At 28.2% G+C, this 23,216-nt stretch overlaps 1 protein-coding gene across 2 annotated transcripts in view; it reads right to left on the minus strand.

The window, feature by feature from the left end:
* The window catches only part of LOC123270385 (histone acetyltransferase KAT7), a 71,208-nt gene that overhangs the window by 10,005 nt on the left and 37,987 nt on the right, over positions 1 to 23,216 (minus strand). Inside the window, exon 9 of one of the 2 annotated variants that reach the window (XM_044736404.1) lies at positions 17,868 to 17,961. The exons of the other annotated variant lie outside the window; for it this stretch is intronic. Within the exon in view, the coding sequence (XP_044592339.1) occupies positions 17,868 to 17,961 (94 nt within the window). The remainder of the gene's footprint in view (positions 1 to 17,867; positions 17,962 to 23,216) is intronic. 2 annotated transcript variants of the gene reach the window in all.

Genomic DNA, 23,216 nt, shown 5'->3' on the forward strand with positions numbered 1-23,216 from the left:
TGAATTTTTGATATATTTTTTATATATACATATATATAATATATATAAATATATAAAATATATGAAAAATTGATGTAGGTACTCAAATGAAAGGTCTCGATGAGTGTAAAGTCGGAGTGAGCTTATATCTTTGAAAATGTTATTAGTTGAAAAGATACAAGGTCATTTCTTAATTATTGACATTTTTAAAGACATAAGCTTATCCTGATGTTACGGTCATCAAGAGCTTTCATTTGAGTACCAACATGCATTTCTAAGTATTTTAAATGAGAGATACGAAGTTTTACCAAAGTACCGCCGATATATATAATATATATAAATATATGAAAAATTGATGTGGGTACTCAAATGAAAGGTCTCGATGAGTGAAACATCGGGATGAGCTTATATCTTTAAAAATATAAATAGTTCACAAAATAAAAGATCATTTTTTTCATGATTGTTATTTTTAAAGATGTAAACTCATCCTGATGATACACTCATTAAGAGCTTTCATTTAAGTACCCACATGCAGTTTAATATATTTTTCATATATAAATATATATATGTAATATATATAAATATATGAAAAATTGATGTGGGTTCTCAAATGAAAGGTCTCGATGAGGGTAACATCGGGATGAACTTATATCTTTAAAAATGTCGATAGTTGCCAAGATACAAAGTAATTTCTTAATTATTGACATTTTTAAAGATATAACCTTATCCCGATGTTACACTCATCAAGAGCTTTCATTTGAGTACCCGCATGCATTTTCATATAATTTTCATATATACATATATATAATATATATATAAATATATAAAATATATGAAAAATTGATGTAGGTACTCAAATGAAAGGTCTCCATGAGTGTAATGTCGGGGTGAGCTTTTATCTTTAAAAATGTCAATGTTTCACAATATATTTGTTAAATTGCACTGTACTTTCTTAACTATTGACTTTTTAAAGATATAAGCTTATCCCGATGTTACACTCATCAAGAGCTTTTATTTAAGTACCCACATGCATTTTCATATATTTTTCATATATACATATATATAATATATATAAATATATGAAAAATTGATGTGGGTTCTCAAATGAAAGGTCTCGATGAGGGTAACATCGGGATGAACTTATATCTTTAAAAATGTCGATAGTTGCCAAGATACAAAGTAATTTCTTAATTATTGACATTTTTAAAGATATAACCTTATCCCGATGTTACACTCATCAAGAGCTTTCATTTGAGTACCCGCATGCATTTTCATATAATTTTCATATATACATATATATAATATATATAAATATATAAAATATATGAAAAATTGATGTAGGTACTCAAATGAAAGGTCTCCATGAGTGTAATGTCGGGGTGAGCTTTTATCTTTAAAAATGTCAATGTTTCACAATATATTTGTTAAATTGCACTGTACTTTCTTAACTATTGACTTTTTTAAAGATATAAGCTCATCCCGATGTTGCACTTATCAAGAGCTTTTATTTGAGTACCCACATGCATTTTCATATATTTTTCATATATAAATATATATAATATATATAAATATATGAAAAATTGATGTGGGTACTCAAATGAAAGGTCTCGATGAATGTAACATCAGAGTGAGCTTATATCTTTAAAAATGTGAATGGTTCACAAGATACAAGGGCTTGAGATATAGCATTTTCAAATTTATCATACTAAATTGACTATCGGTGAAAATGATATGAAACCTTGAAAAGACACAAATTCGACCTTTGCAATGATAATAAATTTCACTAAAAAATTACAAGATGATAATAAAATCATCACCTTATTGTTATCCTTAGTCCAATTATTTATTCCCCATAGAGGTCTCCCAAACAATGGCAATAATTAAACGGTGAGCTAATAATCATGGATTGATAAGTCCTTAACGAAATCAATCAGTAATTTGTGAAAACCTCCGGGGATTGTAATTCGTCGGCGGTTTGCAGAGCAGTAGCGTTCAATCTAGAGATGTAACAGAGCTCGGAGGACTCGGATGAGAATGAGGATGAGGATGAGGAATATATAAACCCATCCCTTTATTTAGCCTCCGCCAAATCCCCAAGTTAACAGAGCTCTCTGATAAACCCTGAAAATCCAGAGCTCCCACCACCATCACGTATTCTAGGGCTGGGCTAACCTAGGGTTGCGCCAGACAGACTGCCAGCAGCCAGCAGCCGGCAACCAGCAACTAGCTAGCTAGCTAGCTAGCTGAAGCTATCACTATATACCCTCTGTACAAGTTCAACGACCGTCTCCCAACAAAATTCCGCTGTTCCTCCCTCCGACGCAGCCCCGCTGCTGCATTACCAAACTCCCGCGAGAAAGGATAGACAGACAGGAGGTATATCTATCTATCTGCTATCCTCCACAAAAGCATCATCAGCATCAGCCGTACCTTGGCCTACCCTACAGCACATATTCCTGGCTAGCATCCTTCATCGTACCGTGGAGAATCCTAACTCATAAAGGATCAGCGAGAAACTCTGAATATCAGAGACAGTAGCATAGGCTTTGCTTTGCTCTGCTTTACTTCCCTCTGGACGCTCTCCAGGCTCTATAGATTGCTAAGCATTTATTACGCTTTCCTGGTCAGTTTGTGGACTTTGTTACCAGTGACAGACGGTTTGCTATTGCCATAGTGCAAATGCGAATGCCAACGGGACAATAATGAATAGATACTGTACCACAGAACGGAGCTTACATTGAGGTTCAAGGATTATTCTTTTACTTTATTGTCTGTCTGTACTGATAAAATGATTTTTGTTCATATTTAATAAGCTTTATTAACTGCTAAGGAGGTTTGAGCGAATCTAATGTAAAAAATAATTTCCAACTTTGTTTGAAATTATTAAGTATACATATAAATAAATACGTAATTTATCTAATCCCAAAATTTAAAAAAGATTCACCGTTTAGTTACTTAGATATTAAATTTTTAAAATCACATATTTTATCTCCTTATACACGAGCTCTTATGGCGGACAAACGTTTTGTCGAGACTTTAATTATTTTTTTCAATATTAACCTCCCAACTTTAACGGATAAAAAGCTATACACAAGAAACTTGGATTATTGCAAAATATAAAAACAATTTAATAATAATACATTACCGATATAATTTTTGAAATATTTAGAGTCAAATTTTATGTTTGTAACTGGTTTATCGTCAGCCATTTATTCGAATAAAGATTTGACAACATCACGTCAACAGCTGAGAAAAAACAAAAGGATAGAAATATAGTTACAGAGAGAGAAATGTTTAACTCACACACTCATCCACGTCTCAGGTTATGGGTATAATCAAGCGCGCTATTGCCAAATCTGTTTATTTATTCTGGCAAGTAAAAAATACCAAAGTCATTTTATTACTTTACTTTATGAAATAAGTAAAAATCATCAATTATTAAATTGTTTAAATTATTTTAAATTAAAATAAAGAGTTTTGACGGATATTGGGAAGACTAAAATTTAAAAAACAATCTAACACTATTTTGACTCATTAGTTACGCTCGAACTTCCTTAAGGAGGTTCGAGCAAATCTAATGTTAAAAATAATTTCCAACTTTGAGCTTTGAAATTAAGTATACGTATAAATAAATACGTAATTTATCTAATCCCAAAATTAAAAAAAGATTCACCGTTTAGTTACTTAGATATTCAATTTTAAAAATCACATATTTTATCTCCTTATACACGGGCTCTTATGGCGGGCAAACGTTTTGTCGAGACTTTAATTATTTTTTTCAATATTAACCTCCCAACTTTAACGGATAAAAAACTATACACAAGAAACTTGGATTATTGCAAAATATAAAAACAATTTAATAATAATACATTACCGATATAATTTTTGAAATATTTAAAGTCAAATTTTATGTTTGTAACTGGTTTATCGTCAGCCATTTATTCGAATAAAGATTTGACAACATCGCGTCAACAGCTGAGAAAAAACAAAAGGATAGAAATATAGTTACAGAGAGAGAAATGTTTAACTCACACACTCATGCACGTCTCAGTTATGGGTATAAACAAGCGCGCTATTGCCAAATCTGTTTATTTATTCCGGCAAGTAATAACTACGAAAGTCATTTTATTACTTTACTTTATTAAATAAGTAAAAATCATCAATTATAAAATTGTATAAAATATTTTAAATTAAAATAAAGAATTTTGACGAATATTGAGAAAATTAAAAATTAAAAAAAATTTTAACATTATTTTGACTCATTAGTTACGCTTGAACTTCCTTAATAAATGATTTTTTAACACTATAGAATTTAATAAATATTTATTAACAGTTAATAAATTATTTATTAAATACGATTTATTAAATGTTAATAAATATTTGTTAACAGTTAATAAATATATATTAACAGTTAATAAGTAATTTATTAAGTACAATTAATTAACTGTCAACAAATATTTATTAATGGTTAATGAATATTTGTTAACTGTTAACAAATATTTATTTAAAATAAAAAACTAAAATAGCAATTTTCTTTTGACACTTTTTATAACTCTATAGCTGGAATACATGATAATAATTAAATTCATTAAATAAATTAACGTTTTTAATATTTAAAAATATAAAAGATAATTATGAGCTGTGATAGAATTTGCTATTTTACAATAAACGTTATTGTAATGTAATATAATTAATGCAAATACCTTATAAAGATGATTTTTGTTTATAAGCAATCTTGACATCATATGACATAGCAAGCCAAACAAATTCACTCAACAAAATAATTATTAACTGTTAATAAATATTTGTTAACTATTAATAAATACTTATTAACTATCAATAAATGTACTTTCCTCCCAAATAAATATTTATTAAATGTTAAAAAATATTTATTAAAATTTAATAAATTAAATAATTGTCTTCAAATAAATTAAATTATTAATAGTTAAAAAATCCTTCTATTAGTCTGTAAATAAAATGACTTCCTGACACTTGCTAGTGTATGGAATATTAAATTTTTTTGGACGACACCTTTCATTTTTAATAAGAAAATTTAATTTAAATCAAGAAATTTAGGGAGAAATTTTGAATTCGGTCATTTGAATTCAAATTTGCCGCGCTTTCTTTTAGTTACCCCACGCTACCGTTTGAGCGCTGGTTGCAGCACAAAAAAAACGAAAGAATGTTTAATTTAGTAAAAATTAATAACTTTTTTCTATATTATTTTTACATTGCATTTGTGAATAATAATTAAATAGTTGTAATTAAATCATAAATTGCTCAACGTCCCACGATTAATGTTATCTTCTCGGTAATTTTTAAAAAAATTTCCTTCCGTGTCAAAAATCTGGAAGCGTGTAAAAATTTTCTTTAAGACAGAAAATTTTAATCATTTGCAATTGTAGTTAAATAAAATAGTAAAAAATTTTAAACAAATCAATTTTTTATCACGAAAATGCTCATTTTTTTCCAAAATAAATTTTTTCTCTATAGCATAAAAATTTAACTAAAATGAATAAATAAAATAAAATGAATAAAACAAAGCGATTTACAATTAAAAGATTTTTCTAAACAACCAAACCAAACCCGAAGCTATATCCATAGACAGCAAACAAAACTACAATATGAATAAGGGAGACGGGATACCGCAATCCGCTCATACGTGAATTACAATTGCGTGACCTCACATGACCTCGCTCACCCATCAGGCATGGCATTAGATAAAAAAGGTTAAGGGTGGAAAGGGTTCATCACGACCTGTGCCATTGATGTAAGCCTGGTCTGTCTGTGTAACCGGTAGTTGTTTGAGTCATTGTTGTCCTGGTGGTAGTTGTGGAGCACATTTCCATGATGACAATGCAAACCAGTCTGTTACTAATAAAAAAGTCCACAAAATGACTATAAAAGCGTAATAAATGCGAAGCAATAAAAAAATTACTCAAAATCTTCATAAATTTAAGAATTTTATTGCAACTGATTAAAATTTTCTGTTTTAAAGAAAATTTTTACACGCTTCTAGTGCGAACGCTTCCAAATTTTTAACACGTGGGACGTTGAGCAATTTATGATTTAATTACAATTTTTTAATTATTATTAACAAATGAAATGTAAAAATAATATAGACAAGAATCATTATAGTTTTTACTTTAGTGTACCGTAAAAAAAAGTGAATAATTATTTTTTACTAAGGTAAAAGCCCCAATTATTGACGCTATAAGAGACAAAGTTATGATTTCATTTTTTTTAAGCAATCAAATCCGGAGACACGATAGTGTCTCGCGCCAAGTACACGTCCAATATATGGCGTGAGACAACGTGTCTCTATTCTCTCATCATATGTCAACATAACCTCCTCACATATTTAGCTCTATATTTTTTTATTATTGCTAAGACACTAACACTTGACATCATTGTTAATAACTTTCTTTTTACCAATTATGCATATATTACAAAAAATTATTGGTTCTTAACAATTATTTAATATATATCGCCAGTTTGAAAACTTTTGCTTGCGCCTGTTTTCGATTCTACGAGAGATTTTACAAATTTAGGGCGAATTTTCTTATTTCCAAGTTGGCACCACTTAACCCTGTTATTCTACCATCTAAGTAGTTAATATACTAAGTACTGAACTTAGCGCCGATATAGGTAGTTTTCCAATTACAGCACTAGAGCGCATAATGCGGCATTGTGCGCAGCTTCGAGTGTTCCAATAACAGCAACGCTTCACACAGTTGGACACTCAAAAAACCTTTGCTCGCGGATGTGATGCGTAAGAGTTACCAACGAGTCTACATAAAATTAAAAGTATTTTTTTGTATTGAGTTGGTATAATTAACGTTTATCTTATTATCTATCAAATTTTATTATTTTTGACAGTTGTAAGTGTATTTTATTATTATTGATAAATAATTATTATTGCAATAAAATTAAATATATACAATAAAACAGATTATATTTAACTATTATATTTTTATTTCTAATATTTAATTATGGATGACTAACTTAAACGAATTTATATTCTGTGACGTTGCGGAAGGTTTTAAAGCCTCGTCGTGATGAACACGTCTTCCCCGTGCTCTAGCTCGCCGTGTCCAGGGTCGGGATGGGGATCACGCAACACAGATAAACTTACAACTAACTAATCTTAACCAAATAATAACGCAGATTCCAAATATAAGGTTAATTTATTCATCAAAACTCATAAAAATAATAATCAAATCAAATTCATTATTGCAAACCAAGATACAATTATACAATATTCAATTCACTAAAGAAACAATAAACAATACGTATTATCTTAACTTTTATCTCAAAATATAATATACAAATACTACTGACAAGCCGTAACCTACTTGCAGCCTACTGAGGACTTCGCGTCGCGTCCGCGGATCTATCTAACTCTCCTCAGTTCCCTCTATCAACCAAGAGAGGCTCGGTTGTCCAAATATAGAGATACCGGGATTTGTCAAGTACCTCGACGCCCAGCCGTATCTCCCCCTAGGTGTTCCGACGAGGAGTACCTCCAAGTCCAGGAGTTCACAACCACCTAGCTATTTCCCAATATTCGTTCGAGAACGACAGGTTGTGTACCACAACCTAACCTCTTGCCGTGCAATAGAGGCTATTCGATGACCCGAGTACCTCAGGTCAACCTGGCTCAAAAGATCCACTGTGAGGACAGATTTAATATAGAAGGGGGATATATCCTTCTATTCTGTACAACACAGCACTCAAAACCTCTTCTGTAAGTGTACCACTCGCTTCAGAAGCTCAAGCTGATCTGACAAAAACTGCTCAGAAAATTGCTTATAATACTTCTAGAGCAAGAGTCTGCGGGCGAACCATTTGAGCGACACCGCGCTGCCTCACGGCGAGCGCGCGAACTACGCGTCTCCCCGCTACTGTGATTCCCCGGCTGCTTCCCCTACTACTCCCGGCTTGTCTCCGGCCCCTTTCGCCGTCTCTCTTTCTCTTCTCTTTCGTTCCCGAGTAGGCTGCGCGCGGCTGTCTTTTCTCTCTCGTAATATTTTCTGATTCTTTTCTGAGTTTATTTTTAATAACTAAGAATAATTTTATATAAATTTATATAAAATATCGAGGCGCGTCACAATTCTTTTTATTATTTTATCTTTATAAAATGAAATCGTTTTTTAGATTTTTATATTTGTAAGCATTGTCATGATGTGATTGAGGGTTTTGAATTAGCCGCTTAACATGAATGTTTCCAAAGATTTTAAAGATTTAAATATACAGGTGAACAAATATTTAGATTTTTAGATAGCCAAACTTTCGAATTTTTGTTCAAAACTTGAAGCAATACCAACGCAATCTACTGCTGCATTTCTTAACTAATCTGTTTCAATTAAACATGTGCTAATGCGGCACCGTGCGGCAATGAGTCGCACTGTGCTCTCGTAATTGGAAAACTACCATAAGTAGTTGGTCTTTAGTTTAACTTTTCAATATATGACAGTAGGTGGAGCCACAAAATCATTACCGCTATATTTTAGATGTCACATTGGTTAGTCACGCGCGTCATTTAAAGTATTGTAGTAATTTTGTTTGTAATTAAATTATTACAAAAATTCATGCATAAAGAATCAGCTGAATTACTTGAGAAGTACATATTTGGAATTTTAAAATATTTATAAAATATTTGATTATGTCACTTAATATACTCTTTACAAAAAAAAGATATATCCCACAAAAAACAGTTTCACTGTAAACCGCCGCGCCAAGTACACGTCCAACTATTGTTACAAACTATAATAATTCAATTTTTACAAAAAACTATTGAATCGAAAAAAAAAAACGAAGTACAAAAAATTTTTTAGATTAAAAAAACATTAAAGACAGTAAATACTAAGGAAAAAAATTTAGTGTACTTGGTGTGCTATACAATTCACACTACAAGTATCAATTTTAAAAACTGTGGATAATGAAAATATTCGAATGATGCTCACCAAATACATTAAATTTTTTTCCTTAGTATTTACTGTCTTTAACAGCCGAGACCAGTGATTGCAGTTTCAATCGGCTTAGCGAAACGAATGGAAATTTTGAAAAAACGTTTTTAGAGATAATAGATAATTTAATAAACTATTTCACCACAAAGCGTTTTTTTCAAAAATTTCATTCGTTTCGTGAAACCAATCGAAACTGCAATTGCTCTGCTGTAGGGAGTGCGACAGAGATATTTCCGTTGAACTCCGTGAGAGCAAAGCGAGAAAAAGATGGTCTCGCCTGTTAATGTTTTTTTAATCTAAAAAATTTTTTGTACTTCGTTTTTTTTTTTTTTTCGATTCAATAGTTTTTTGTAAAAATTGAATTATTATAGTTTGTAACAATAGTTGGAAGTGTACTCGGCGCGGCGGTTTACAGTAAACTGTTTTTTGTGGGATATAAATATCGATGAATTTTGTTTGCGGTAATGTCTTCAGTAATGTTTTAACTAATCAATTTCTTTTTTTAAAATGATAATCAGTGATATTTACTAATTAATTTTAAATAATTAAATATATGATCTGGATACACCAATTATTGACGGGTTAAAAAACTGATTGATCTAATTATTGACGTACCGTAACTCCAATTATTGACGCCCCTACTGCACATGCGTCGAATCATTTGGTTATATTGTTATTTATCAAAAACTTGGTATAAAGTAATCAATATTATTAAAGTTAATTAATAATAATTTCTATGAATGAATAATTATTATGAAAAATATAACAATTTATTTAAAAACTTATTTAACACTAAAACACGCCGAGTTATTTGACAGTTAAAAGCCTTGAATATAATCGCGTATATAACGTATTTTATACTTAAAAAAAAGGCGTCATAGCGCTGTCGACTGGCTGTCAATATGGGATTCACCATAAAAATTATGAACTAGTTATTGACTCCCATTATTTAAATATCGTAGAGCATAAAATTAATTTCGATTATTTAATTTTATAAATATTTCATATATTGTTAATTAAAAAAAATAGATCATATAATTACATGAAAAATTAATTTAAACTCGGCAGTTAAAAAAATGCTTTTCTAACCAAAGTTGTTAAGAAAATAGACGCTCGTAAGCTGATTTGATGAACTGGTGCTAACTTTATTTTTTTTTAATAATTAATATTTAATATTTTGAACTGAATGTGATTTTTTTCAATTTTTTAATTAATTAGAATTTAATAAAAATTTATTTGATCGTTATTCTTATTACAGATAATTTAATATATTTAAAAATAATTTAGGGCGTCAATATTTAGACCCCCGTCAATAATTGGGGCTTTTACCTTATATTAATATTGAAAATTACAGTAAAATAAAATGTTTTTTACTGAAATTACTAAAAAGTTTACCGAAGTCTCCAGTAAAAATAAATCTAAGTAACAGTATTATCCATCAAGTTTGAGGAGGCGCTGCAATCGCTAGACTTATCAGTTGTATAAAAAATTACACATTTTTGTAATCAGTTGCCGCTCAATACAGTTAAGGTACCATACAAAGACTATTAGATGTACGCAGTTGATTTTCCTATACGAAGTTACATTACAGAAAGAGAGACAGTGATAACTTTTTAAAGTTTTTTATTAATTATAACTATCTAATCCTCTGAGTCTCTACTTTTTTCACTTAAATTTTTATTTAAATCTGAACGTTTTTTTGTAAAATAAAATAAAAACTGTAATTTTTTATAAGACCTGTTAACCCTAAAAGACTCTTTCAAAAGTAAAGCTTTTGAATTTTTTGTAAAACTAGAACTAGACAGTGTACTATAAACATCAAACAGGCCATTTGAAATTTAAAATTAAAAAATTAAAAATTTAAGATTTGCGTACAGAATTTTATGTCTACACGGGAAAAATTTCTGGGAAAATTTAAGATACAAGTATTGTAAAGGTCGACTATACTTTTATTACTATTAATTGTCAAATATTTTAGAAGAAAAAATACTATTTATTCATGATAAAATACGATATTACTATTGTAAAAAGTAAGAGATGAAAATTTCCAGTGCTACCTCTGTATCTTTCCAATAGAACTATAGCAAATTTTACAATAGTTGAATTGGAATGTTTCTCAATTAGTGTGAGTGATGGCCGTGCACAGCGCTAGACTCCGAGTTTATGTAAATGTTAAAGGACATGGGTCTTAGTTTACCTCGGATAGCGTAGAGGGAGAGTCTCTGGCTGCCAACACAGAGTTCTGGGTTCGATTCCCAGATAGCACGAAAATGTCGGTTTCTTTTTTTTCGATTACTGTACAGGTACCAATTAGTCCAACCTTCTATCTCTCTCTCTCCCTATTATTTCTTTTAAAAAAACCAACTGTGAATTTTTACAATAGTTGAATTGTAAAGTTCACAAACACATATTGTATAATTTGCTCTATAGTATTCGACTTTTTAAGACTCTTGCTAGTCTTATTTGTTGGATAAAATTTACAATAGTAGATCGTAAAAATTACTAAATGAGAAGTATAGTCCACGGTTACTATTTTATTTAGTAAAAATTACAATAGTAAAATAGTAAAACTCCTTCAATTTTCTTTCCGTCTATATTATTAAATCATTTAAAATCATAAAGTTCCTTAAAATTGATGATGTCGGTCTTCTATTTTTAATACTGTTATACGTGTACTTTATTATAAACTTATCTATATTTTATTTATCTATTAAACCAGAAAATATTACAGATAATCAAATATAATATAATACAATAAATGACATATCTGTCCTATAGAGATGCATAACATCTGTTCATAGGACTGGTATAAATTAAAATACAAATCAAGAAAGCTAGTTTACATATATAATTAATTTATAATAGTAGTTTAGAGAAAAATCATAAGTCACATTGCTTTATCCATCGAATTAGACTTATTTTCAGTAATTTGGTTGTTCCGGCAAAATATTTTAATTCGTTCGGTAATAAATTAAAATATTTAAAGGCCGTGTATTTTGCACTTTGACTTGTGATCTTTTTATTAATTTTAGGAAGTGAGATTGACTTATTTCTAGTATTGAAAAAGTATTTGAAAGTTTGTGCCTGCAATCATTGAAATAGAAGATGAGTGAGTTTACAATGAAAGTTTTTTGTATATTTAGAACATTACAATTTTCATCTATAATAATTTTTTGAATCAGTCTATTTTGAGTTGATACTGTAGAATTTCTAGTGGTACTATAAGCACCACCCCAGGCAATTAATCCATAGTTAATAATACTTTCAATCATTGCATGGTAAATTATTTTTAAAGTCCTTCTATTCATAAGTCATAACTAAGTTTATAGAAAACATATGTAAAAAATTTTAACTTAGTTAATAAATCTTTGGTATGATAGTCCCATTTTAGTCTACTATCAATGCTCAATCCCAGATATTTGTAGGATTGAACTCTTTTTAGCTCCTTATTGACTAGATATAATTTAAATTCAGTTGGGACACGATCAACATAACATCCAAAAGTAATAAACGAGCTCTTATCTATATTTAGAGATATTTAGAGATATTTATCTATATTATCAATGATAATTTATCATCATTTGGTTATTTTGCCTTGGCATAAAAATTAAATAAATAAGACAAAAAAAAATAAAACTTTGAAAGGTAAATATTCATTTACTGGTTCGCTCAAGCTTTAAAAATTTAGTGGGCTTATCTTTTTATAATTTATTAATATTTCAAATTTCATTGAATTCTAAAGGTAAATCTTTAACTGAGAGTACTACCTTAAAATTTCTTCTCTAATAAAAACCAATTTCTTCTAAAGAATCAATTTTGTTCAAAATTTCGTCTCTTAACCACCCATACGTAGAAAGAAAAATTTCTTGATGGGAGAACAAAATTCTTGGCTCAAGAAAATTTGTCGGGTGCCTGCAGGAAGACTGAAATTGTGTTGGCCGAAGTTAAAATTTTTCTTTAAATTCTATTCTTGGTGGAAGATTTTTTCTTAATTCAAATTATCATAAATACTTGATACAATAAATTTTTATATTTGATAAAGATTTTTAGATACTTAGGGAAACAGCGCCTATTTCAGCTGAGAAAAAAATTTTCTCACCTTGAGAAAATTTTTCTCGAGAATATTTGATACCCATTTTATATTATTTTACCGTGCAATTATACATATTGAATGAAAAAAAATGATGAAATATTATTCGATCTTGCCATTTGACATGTTAATCAATAAAAATATTAATGAAAATTTACTTCTATCTTTATATTTAATTTTTTGGAGCAAGAGAGAAATTTTCTCAAGAAAATTAACTTCTATCAAGAACTAAATTTTTTGGAGCTCGAGGCTAAATTTTCTCTTCACAACAAGATTTTCTTGACTTAAATAAATTTTCTTGGATCAAGATACGTATTTCTTAAAGCAAGAGAATTAATTTTGTTGGCATAAGTGAAATTTCTTGTGTTAAAAAAAATTTTTTTTTTCGCTCAAGAAAATAATTAGGAAGAAAAATCTTTTTTTGGCTCAAGTGAACCTTTTTTCTGCACGGAAAAAAATAAACTGTAATATTCACTCGGATTCCGGTTAATTTTTATAGTTTTAAACAGTAAAGCGGACATCGGGGTGGCCAAAATATAAATATTACAGAACTTAATGTAGAAAGTATAAAAGCCACAATTTATAATTTAATATTCTAAATAAGTGATTAGAAGCTGTCAATGTAGTAAATAACGACTCTTTCATCTTAAAAAATTACAGTTTCAAACAGTAAAAATTGCCATTTCAATATATAGTCGATATTATGAGGAGAAGGGGAACTTAGATGAAAGAGAAGGGGGTCTCACTCTGGGAGAATTTAACATTTGAAACAGTAAAAATTATACTTTTAAAATATACATTTTACGAGTCCAAGCAAGTCAATAATTACAGTTTGATTTTTAGCATTGCGTTTAAAATTTACCATTTTACTTTGTAAATATTGACGTTGCTTGTACTAGAAATTTACTAACTTTATTTTATACTTTTTACATATCATAAGATCATTTTTCAGGTAAGAAATGATAAATATCAAAGTCTGAACTCTTAATTATTAAACTTTAACATTTTAGACATTTATATAGCGAATATTACTGTTTGGAATAGTATTTTCTTCCATGTAAAGAGTAAATTGTAACGTTTAAATGGTAAATATTATAAAGTGAATAGTAAGATCACGATTTTACTGTTTGAAATGGTAATTTTTAGCAGTTGATCATTACTTATTATAAATCGGCTGTTATTTATTACAGTTTACTTTTTTCCGTGTGTGTATTATTTTGAATTGTTTTATTGAAAAATTCAATTATTTGAGATATTTTGTCTGGGGATCAAGAATCATGGAAACATCAATCGTTCTTAATAAAAAACAATTTCTTCAAAAGAATCATCTTTATTCAAAATTTCTTCTCTTGACCACGCATAACTTTTTAATCTCCTCAAATCATCGAATTTTAATAAAAAGAACCATTAAAAATTTTCACCTAAAACAATCTAATACTAATTACTAATGACTATTTTGACCCACCACCCAAATTACTAAATTATCCCACAATTTTTCTCTAAAAGAATCTAAAAGTCAACGAACTCTTGACGTATCCAGGGATTTTGGTACATGCGCATTAGCCATTTACTTATTTTTCCTTTAAATTTATCTTCTGTACTATACTCAACTCCTTTTCTTCATCTACGTCCACATATATACGTGTAAAAGCAGACACTGGTTTCCAGGATCGGCATCAGTAGTAACCAGGGACACAGTAGTTGCCAGTTGCGAGTTGCCAGTGTGTGCGTAGAAGGTACCGGCTGGATGGGTGGGTGTGGGTGGTAATGCTAGTAGTACTAGAGTAGTATGATGGTGTTGGCGATGGTGGTGGGTGTGGATCGATGCGGCGAGACATCGACTATCTCGCTTTTCTGCGGCAGGATTTCTCTCTTGAACAAGCTATCACTGTCTTTATCTTCCTTTATAATTTTCTTGTGTTCTCTTTCTCGCTCGTACTAATACTAATAGTAATATATAGACCTAACCCAACCCGACCACTTGACAACATTGATACGAAGCCCGTACCGTTGCTCACCCTCATCCTCATCATCAGCATCACACCACGGTCACACCAGACGTCTACCCACCAGCACACCACCGCATCACCACCAAGGCTCTGTCTGGGCTTTACAAATGCGTACGCAGAGCATTGAACACATAACACACAGAGGAGGATTCATAACCAAAGTTTATCCGTCTCTTTCGCAAAGTAATCCATCTTTCTCTCCTTCTCTTTCATCCCCGTGGGGAACATCACTCATACCACCTGAACATCACTCCCACTACCTAGTAGTAGAGTACGGTGTTACTAACTCCACGACTCCACCACTTGACGTCAGCATCAATGAAAATGACGTCACTGGTAAAAACGCCAGAGGTTTCCATTTTCACCGTCATCAGACGTTTTATATTTATTTTCCCCTTCCCCTAGTAAGTGGAAGCTTACTATGTCACGGTAATGATGTGTGACAAGGATATAAATTGGAAAATTACCTGGATCAGTTAATTATTTATTTTGTGGCCAGTGTATTTATATGATAAAATGGGTTTTTAGGGTTAAATTTGTGTTTTATATTATTTTCATCAATGCCTTCGAAAATAATTTCTAGATACATAATTGAGAAATTAACTTGTATCTTGAGAACTATTGATATTTTTAAAGATATAAGCTCATCTTGATGTTATACTCATTGAGACCTTTCATTTGAGTACCCACATCAATTTTTCATATATTTTATATATTTTATATATATTATATATGTAAAATATATAAGAAATGCCTTGTGGGTGCTTAAATGAAAGGTCTCGATGAGTGTAACATCGAAATGAGGTTATATCTTAAAACATGTAAATAATTAAGAAATTACCTGGTATCTTGTGAACTATTGACATTTTTAAAGATATAAGTTCATACTGATGTTATACTTATTGAGAACTTTCATTTGAGTACCCACATCAATTTTTCATATATTTTATATATCTATATATTTCACAAATATCATATATGTAAAATATATAAAAAATGTCTTGTGGGTACTTAAATTAAAGCTCTTGATGAGGGTACCATTAAAATGAGTTTATATCTTTAAAAATGTCAAGAATTGATAAATAATCACGTATCTTTTCAACTACTGACATTTTTAAAGATATAAGCTCATCATGATGTTACACTTATCAAGACCTTTCATTTGAGTACCCACATTGATTTTTCATATTTTTTATATATTTATATATTTCACAAATATCATATATATAAAATCTATAAGAAATGCCTTGTGGGTACTTAAATGAAGGGTCTCGAAAAGTGTAACATCGGGATGAGCTTATATCTTTAAAAATGTCAATAATTAAAAAATGACCTTGTATCTTGTGAACTATTGACATTTTTAAAGATATAAGCTCATTCTGATGTTATACTCATTGAGACCTTTCATTTGAGTACCCACATGCATTATTTTATATATTTCACAAATATCATATATATCAAATACATAAAATATATGAAAAAATCATGTGGGTACTCAAATGAAAGGTCTTAATGAGTGTAACATCGGAATGAGCTTATATCCTTAAAAATGTCAATAATTAAGAAATTACATTGTATTTTATCAATTGATGATTTTTTTAAGGATACAAGCTCTTCTTGGTGATGCAGTCATCGAGACATTTCATTTGAGTACCCACATCAATTTTTTATACACTTTATATATTTCATAAATATCATATATATCAAATATAACAAATATATGAAAAAATCATGTGGGTACTAAAATGAAAGGTCTTAATGAGTGTAACATCGGGATGAGCTTATATCTTTAAAAACGTCAATAGTTAAGAAAGTACAGTGCAATTTAACAAAAACATTATTTAATAAAGAAAAATTTTATTTATTTACGGTTCAAAAGTCACGGCAGTCACATAGTGACTGCAAGATTGCCATTGTATTTATTTGAGAACTTTATTTTTTATAACTTAGTTTGATGTTCAATTGATAGATTTTAGTTTTTTAGAAATTAGTTCTTGGTTTTGCCGATAGGTGGCTACGATCTCTCGCTAGTAGAAAAAGTTTACCAGAGTATATATAAACGTCGCAATTTTTTTTTCCTAAAAATATATTATAAAAGAACTATTTATAATAAATATTGTTATCTGACATTATTAAAATTGAATTTTAATTTAATTTAAAATTTATTTTATACATTTTATCTAGTGAAAATTAATTAAAAATAACTATTAGAATTTTAAATTTTGTCTTTAAATTTTTTTATAGTAAGAATAATACGTAAGAGCAATAAAAATAGTCCATCTTAAAATTTAAAGCGAATTTCGAGCTGACAAAAGCGTTGTTTTAAATTTTTTTCGCGTTCGTAAAAAATAAATTCAAAACTTTTTGTGAATGAGTTCTATAAAGTTGAGGTAAAAGCCGAACGAGTTCGGAATCGCTCGTTGTCTCTCTGGCCTTTAATTTTTAAAGTTCATAAAAAGTTTCAAGTCATCTCGAATTTTATAGTTTTTTATTATAGAGGTTTTCTAAACTTGTTTTTTATAGGTTCGCACTATCAAGGACAAAGAAAAGTTTATAAAACAGCATAACTCAAACTAAAATCGGCTAAAATTTAAATATTAGTCTGTATCAAATTTTTTAATAGTTAAAAAATTTTTATTTTTAATTAAAAATTTAAGTTATTAATATAAAAATTGTAAGAAATTTATTTATATATTTTTTGAATTAAAAAAAAATCTTTTATAAGATTTGAATTATTTTCTAAATTTTAACAAAATTTTTTATAGGATTTAAATTTTTAAAGAATTTAAAAAAAAAAGAAAAATAATTAATTTTACTCACTAAAATCGATTAAAAGTCTCCCATAGCCCTGACGTTGGTACGGTGGTAAGGTCAAGATACATGAGACGTTGTAATTTAAAAATGAATTTTTTTCCTGCAATTCAAAATTACAAAAATTAATATTATCAAAAAAAAAAAAAAAAAAATACACTTTTCTTTATTTCAATTATTATCATTAAAAAATTTTTCTTTTTCCAGTTTGAGTTAAGAATAAAAAGTGCTCGTCGGAACAATGAGTCATACTTGACGTCTGACTTGGTGTAATGCGATAATTTGTAAGTAAAAAAGTAAACTTGAGAAATGTAAAAACTATATAAATAATAAAAATAAAAAATGCCATTAAAAATTTTTTTAACAACCATTAGTTCACTAAAAATATTTAATAATTTAATTACATGTATTAATTGTTAATTAATTTTTAAATTATTAATTTAATCTTTAAATCAAGGGTCGAAAAGATTTTTTATCAATAATTAATGAATAATTATTAACAGTTAAATTTTATTGTATCTTAAATTTAAATCTCTGAAATTTAATGATAAAAAATTGAACTATTAATAAAAAGTTTATTTAATGTTGCATGATAAATTTCTTCACAAGATCTTTGATGCACTGTACAACTTACTATAAGAGAATAAATTTAATATAAACAATTTTGTACTTGATTAAATTTGGTACACACAAAAAAGGTTCTTTGAAGCGTACACCTAAAGTCAATAGTTCAGACAAAAGAAGTCAAACGTTTGAACTATGAACTTTGTTATTGAAACCTCTTCTATTAGAATTTCATTAATATTTTTTGTTTTTATATTTATATCTTTTAGAAAAAAAAAAGTTATAACAACTCTTTACAATTTTTTATAATAATTTCATCTTATGTGTGGGACATAAAAAAATTTTTTATATAAGATAAATAAGCAAATTTTTGTCTAAAAAATAAACTCTTTAGTATTACAAGGATAGAAGGATTTAGTACGAAGTACTAAACTGATTTAGTAACAAAATTTTTAGTCATTTATTTGGGAGAAAATAATATTTTTTACCCATCAATATTATTTGTTGCAGTTTAATAAATCATTTTTAACTTCCCGCTAAGAAAATTGAAAATTTTCAAAAATCGGGAAGTTATTGGTTTTACCCCGTTTTTCGAAAATCAAGTTTTCATCAGATCTCGACGTTTTGAGGTCCTAGGAAGCTTCCCTGACTATCCCCGCGAGGTTGTCACGGTGTCTGTATGTGTGTGTGTGTGTGTGTGTGTGTGTGTGTAAGTATGTAAACCTTTTATAACTTTTGAACGGTTGAACCGATTTCATCGCGGTTGGTGCTATTCGAAAGGGCTTCGCCAAACTTAGATTTCCTGTCAATTTGAACCGATTCGGACCGATAGATTTTGAGAAATTTGGAGAAATCTAAAAAAAAGTAGGAAAAAAAATTTTTTCTGAAGTGGTTTTTTTTGGGATAACCTTTAAACGGCTCAACCGATCGATTCCAAAAACTAATCAGCTCTCAACCTTGAAAAACCACGTCGATCGCCGCCAGTCCGGTCAAAATCGGTTGATTCGTTCGAGAGATATCTTGAACGAAAGAAAACCGAAAAAAGTGTTTTTTCAGAGTTACTCCGAAATTGCTAGTTTGACCAATTGAAACTTAAAAATTATTTATAAGGCTTAAAAAACTACGTAGAATGCCGCCAACCGCGTAAAAATCGGTTCATTCATTCAAAAGTTATTGCGGTATGAACATTCAAAAAATAGTGTTCCATGAAACTTCTATCAGACTTTTGAGCTCAAAGAGCTCAAAAGCATAGAAAAGGTATCTTTTTGAGCTCGGAGAGCTTAAAACAACACACAGATTGTACTTTTGAGCTCGAAGAGCTCAAAAAAGCGGCCAGGTATTAACGGAATTAGCGGGAAGTTGCAGGGATGGCCTTTAGGGTCAACCGTTTTCCTAATTTTTTTTATTCTAAATAAATTATATTAATATAACAAAGCCTTATTATATCAAAATAAACATTTGTTTCCATCAAATAATATTTAGTAGTAGGTACTAAATATTTGTTTGGTAAGTATTGTCGGTAGATGGCTATGCTTTAATTCTAATGTGATACATAACTTATTAACTGACTTAGATTATTTTATTCAGCTCGATTTTGGGAGATTTATCTTCCCTTTGAAAACACACATACTCCCAAATGGCTTGTATGTCATTTCTCAGTAGAGTTTAGTTTAATTTTTCAATTAGTCTATTATTGATATGTTAAAAACTTGTTTAATTTTAAATTTTATAAATGTCTCAAATAAAAAATTATTATTTAATGAGATTATTTTCTTTATAATACCTTATATTTTTACTTAAAATTATTTATTTTAATTATTTTGATTTATTTTGAGTAAAAAAGTTAGGTTGTACGCTAAAATTAGTTAAAAAATGAATTTCTTTAATACCAATAAACGATTTATTGAGTAGCAATAAATAATTTGTTGAATACTACTAAATATTTATTGAGTGGAAATAAATGGGCTGTAATAAATGATTTAGAAACTATTACTAAATATTTGGTAATTTAAGGCTTGTTACTAAATCATTTAGTAACTATTACTCAATCTTGTTAAAAACACTAATAGAAGGATTTATTTATATTTAATAAGTGCTATTAACTTTTAATAAATAATTTTTTACATCATAGGATTTAATAAATATTTATTAACACTTAATAAATTATTTATTAAATATGATTTATTAAATGTTAATAAATATTTGTTAACAGTTAACAAATATTTATTAAAAGTTAATAAGTATAATTTATTAAGTATAATTTATTAACTGTTAATAAATATTTATTAATGGTTAATGAATATTTGTTAACTGATAACAAATATTTATTCAAAATAAAAAGCAAAAATAGCAATTTTCTTTTGAGACTTTTAAAATATATAAATTTAATTTAATATAATATAATTAAATATATATTTAAATTCACTCAACACAATATTTATTAACTGTTAATAAATATTTTTTAACTATTAATAAATACTCATTGGCTATTAATAAATGTTCTTTTCTCCTAAATGAATATTTATTGAATGTTAAAAAATATTTATTAAAATTTAATAAATTAAATAATTGCCTTCAAATAAATTAAATTATTTTTTTTTTTTTATTTTAACCCCGCTTTTCAGACTTCTGTCTCAATGGGGGTCCGGCCGAGAAAAAAAAAAAAAAAAAAAAAAAAAAAAAAAAAATAAAAATAAAAAAAAAAAAAAATAAATTAAATTATTAATAGTTAATATATCCTTCTATCAGTGTACAGTAAAAGAAGGATTTGTTTATATTTAATAAGCTTCATTAACTGTTAATAAATGATTTTTTAACAATGAGATTTAATAAATATTTATTAAATGTTAATAAATATTTGTTAACAGTTAACAAATATTTATTAAAAGTTAATAAGTAATTTATTAAGTACAATTTATTAACTATTAATAAATATTAATTAATGGTTAATGAATATTTGTTAACTGTTAAAAAATATTTATTCAAAATAAAAAGCAAAAATAGCAATTTTCTTTTGACACTTTTTATAACTCTATAGCTGGAATTCATGATAATAATTAAATTCACTAAATAAATTAACCTTTTTAATATTTAAAAATATAAAAGATAATTATGAGCTGTGATAGAATTTGCTATTTTACAATAAACGTTATTATAATGTAATATAATTAATGCAAATAATTTATAAAGAAGATTTTTGTTTATAAGCAATCTTTATATCATATGACATTGCAAGCCAACCAAATTCTCTCAACAAAATATTTATTAACTGTTAATAAATATTTGTTAACTATTAATAAATATTTATTGGCTTTTAATAAATGTTCTTTTCTCCCAAATGAATATTTATCGAATGTTAAAAAATATTTATTAAAATTCAATAAATTGAATAATTGTCTTCAAATAAATTAAATTATTAATAGTTAATATATCCTTCTATCAGTGTACAGTAAAAGAAGGATTTGTTTATATTTAATAAGCTTCATTAACTGTTAATAAATTATTTATTTAATACCATTCATTAAATGTTAACAAATATTTTTTAACAGTTAAAAAGTAATTTATTAAGTACAATTTATAAACTGCTAATAAATATTTATTAATGGTTAATGAATATTTGTTAACTGTTAAAAAATATTTATTCAAAATAAAAAGCAAAAATAGCAATTTTCTTTTGACACTTTTTATAACTCTATAACTGGAATACATGATAATAATTAAATTCACTAAATAAATTAACGTTTTTAATATTTAAAAATATAAAAGATAATTATGAGCTGTGATCGAATTTTCTATTTTACAATAAACGTTATTATAATGTAATTTAATTAATTAATTCAAATAATTTATGAAGATGATTTTTGTTTATAAGCAATCTTTATATCATATGACATTGCAAGCCAACCAAAGTCTCTCATCAAAATATTTATTAACTGTTAATAAATATTTGTTAACTATTAATAAATACTTATTGGCTTTTAATAAATGTTCTTTTCTCCCAAATGAATATTTATTGAATGTTAAAAAATATTTATTAAAATTCAATAAATTAAATAATTGTCTTCAAATAAATGAAATTATTAATAGTTAATAAATCCTTCTATTAGCTATAATTAGCTTAAAAGTGTGTCAAAATTTTTAAATAATTTTTTTCAGCGGCCGGATCCGCGAATTCGCGAGTCAAAAATGGACTCGGTGTTCAGCAGGCAAGACGTCGGAATCTGCGGGGAAAAAACTGGAGGGAAAGGGGCTTGGATCCACATAGCGAAACGGATAGACTTGTACAAACTAGGAGAGACGACCCTGAAGTTCAGCGGGTCTGGGAAGGCCCAAGGACGTCTTGGGCCCCAGATTCTCCAGTCGTTCCGTTTCGTCCTCGGCTGATTCCCTCCCACATATTTTATTTATACTTTCTCCCGCTCTAGCCCAAGATTTTAGCCAGTATTTTCTCTCACTTTGCCGCAAAATCTCTTCAGAACATAACATATCCATACCCATAAAATAAAAGAAGCGCAGACTATCGAGTATTACTCGTTCACAATGATTCGCCCATTTTCGTACGTCCTTATCCCCCTTATTTACTCGTTAGCTTTTAGCAGTTGGCCTACAACCACATTCTACTAAATTACTCTTATATCTTGTATCTTGTATCTACTCAGAATTGAGAACCACACTAGTATATTGTATATAGTTGTCAACATTTTATTCAAACTTTGTCCTTCAAATTACAGATTTATTTTTACCGTTTAGTTTAAGAGCTATTTTAAATTTTAGCTGACTTTTGTGAGCATGAGT

This window comes from Cotesia glomerata, linkage group LG8, assembly GCF_020080835.1.
Source record: "Cotesia glomerata isolate CgM1 linkage group LG8, MPM_Cglom_v2.3, whole genome shotgun sequence".
In the NCBI taxonomy this organism is placed as follows: Eukaryota; Metazoa; Arthropoda; class Insecta; order Hymenoptera; family Braconidae; genus Cotesia; species Cotesia glomerata.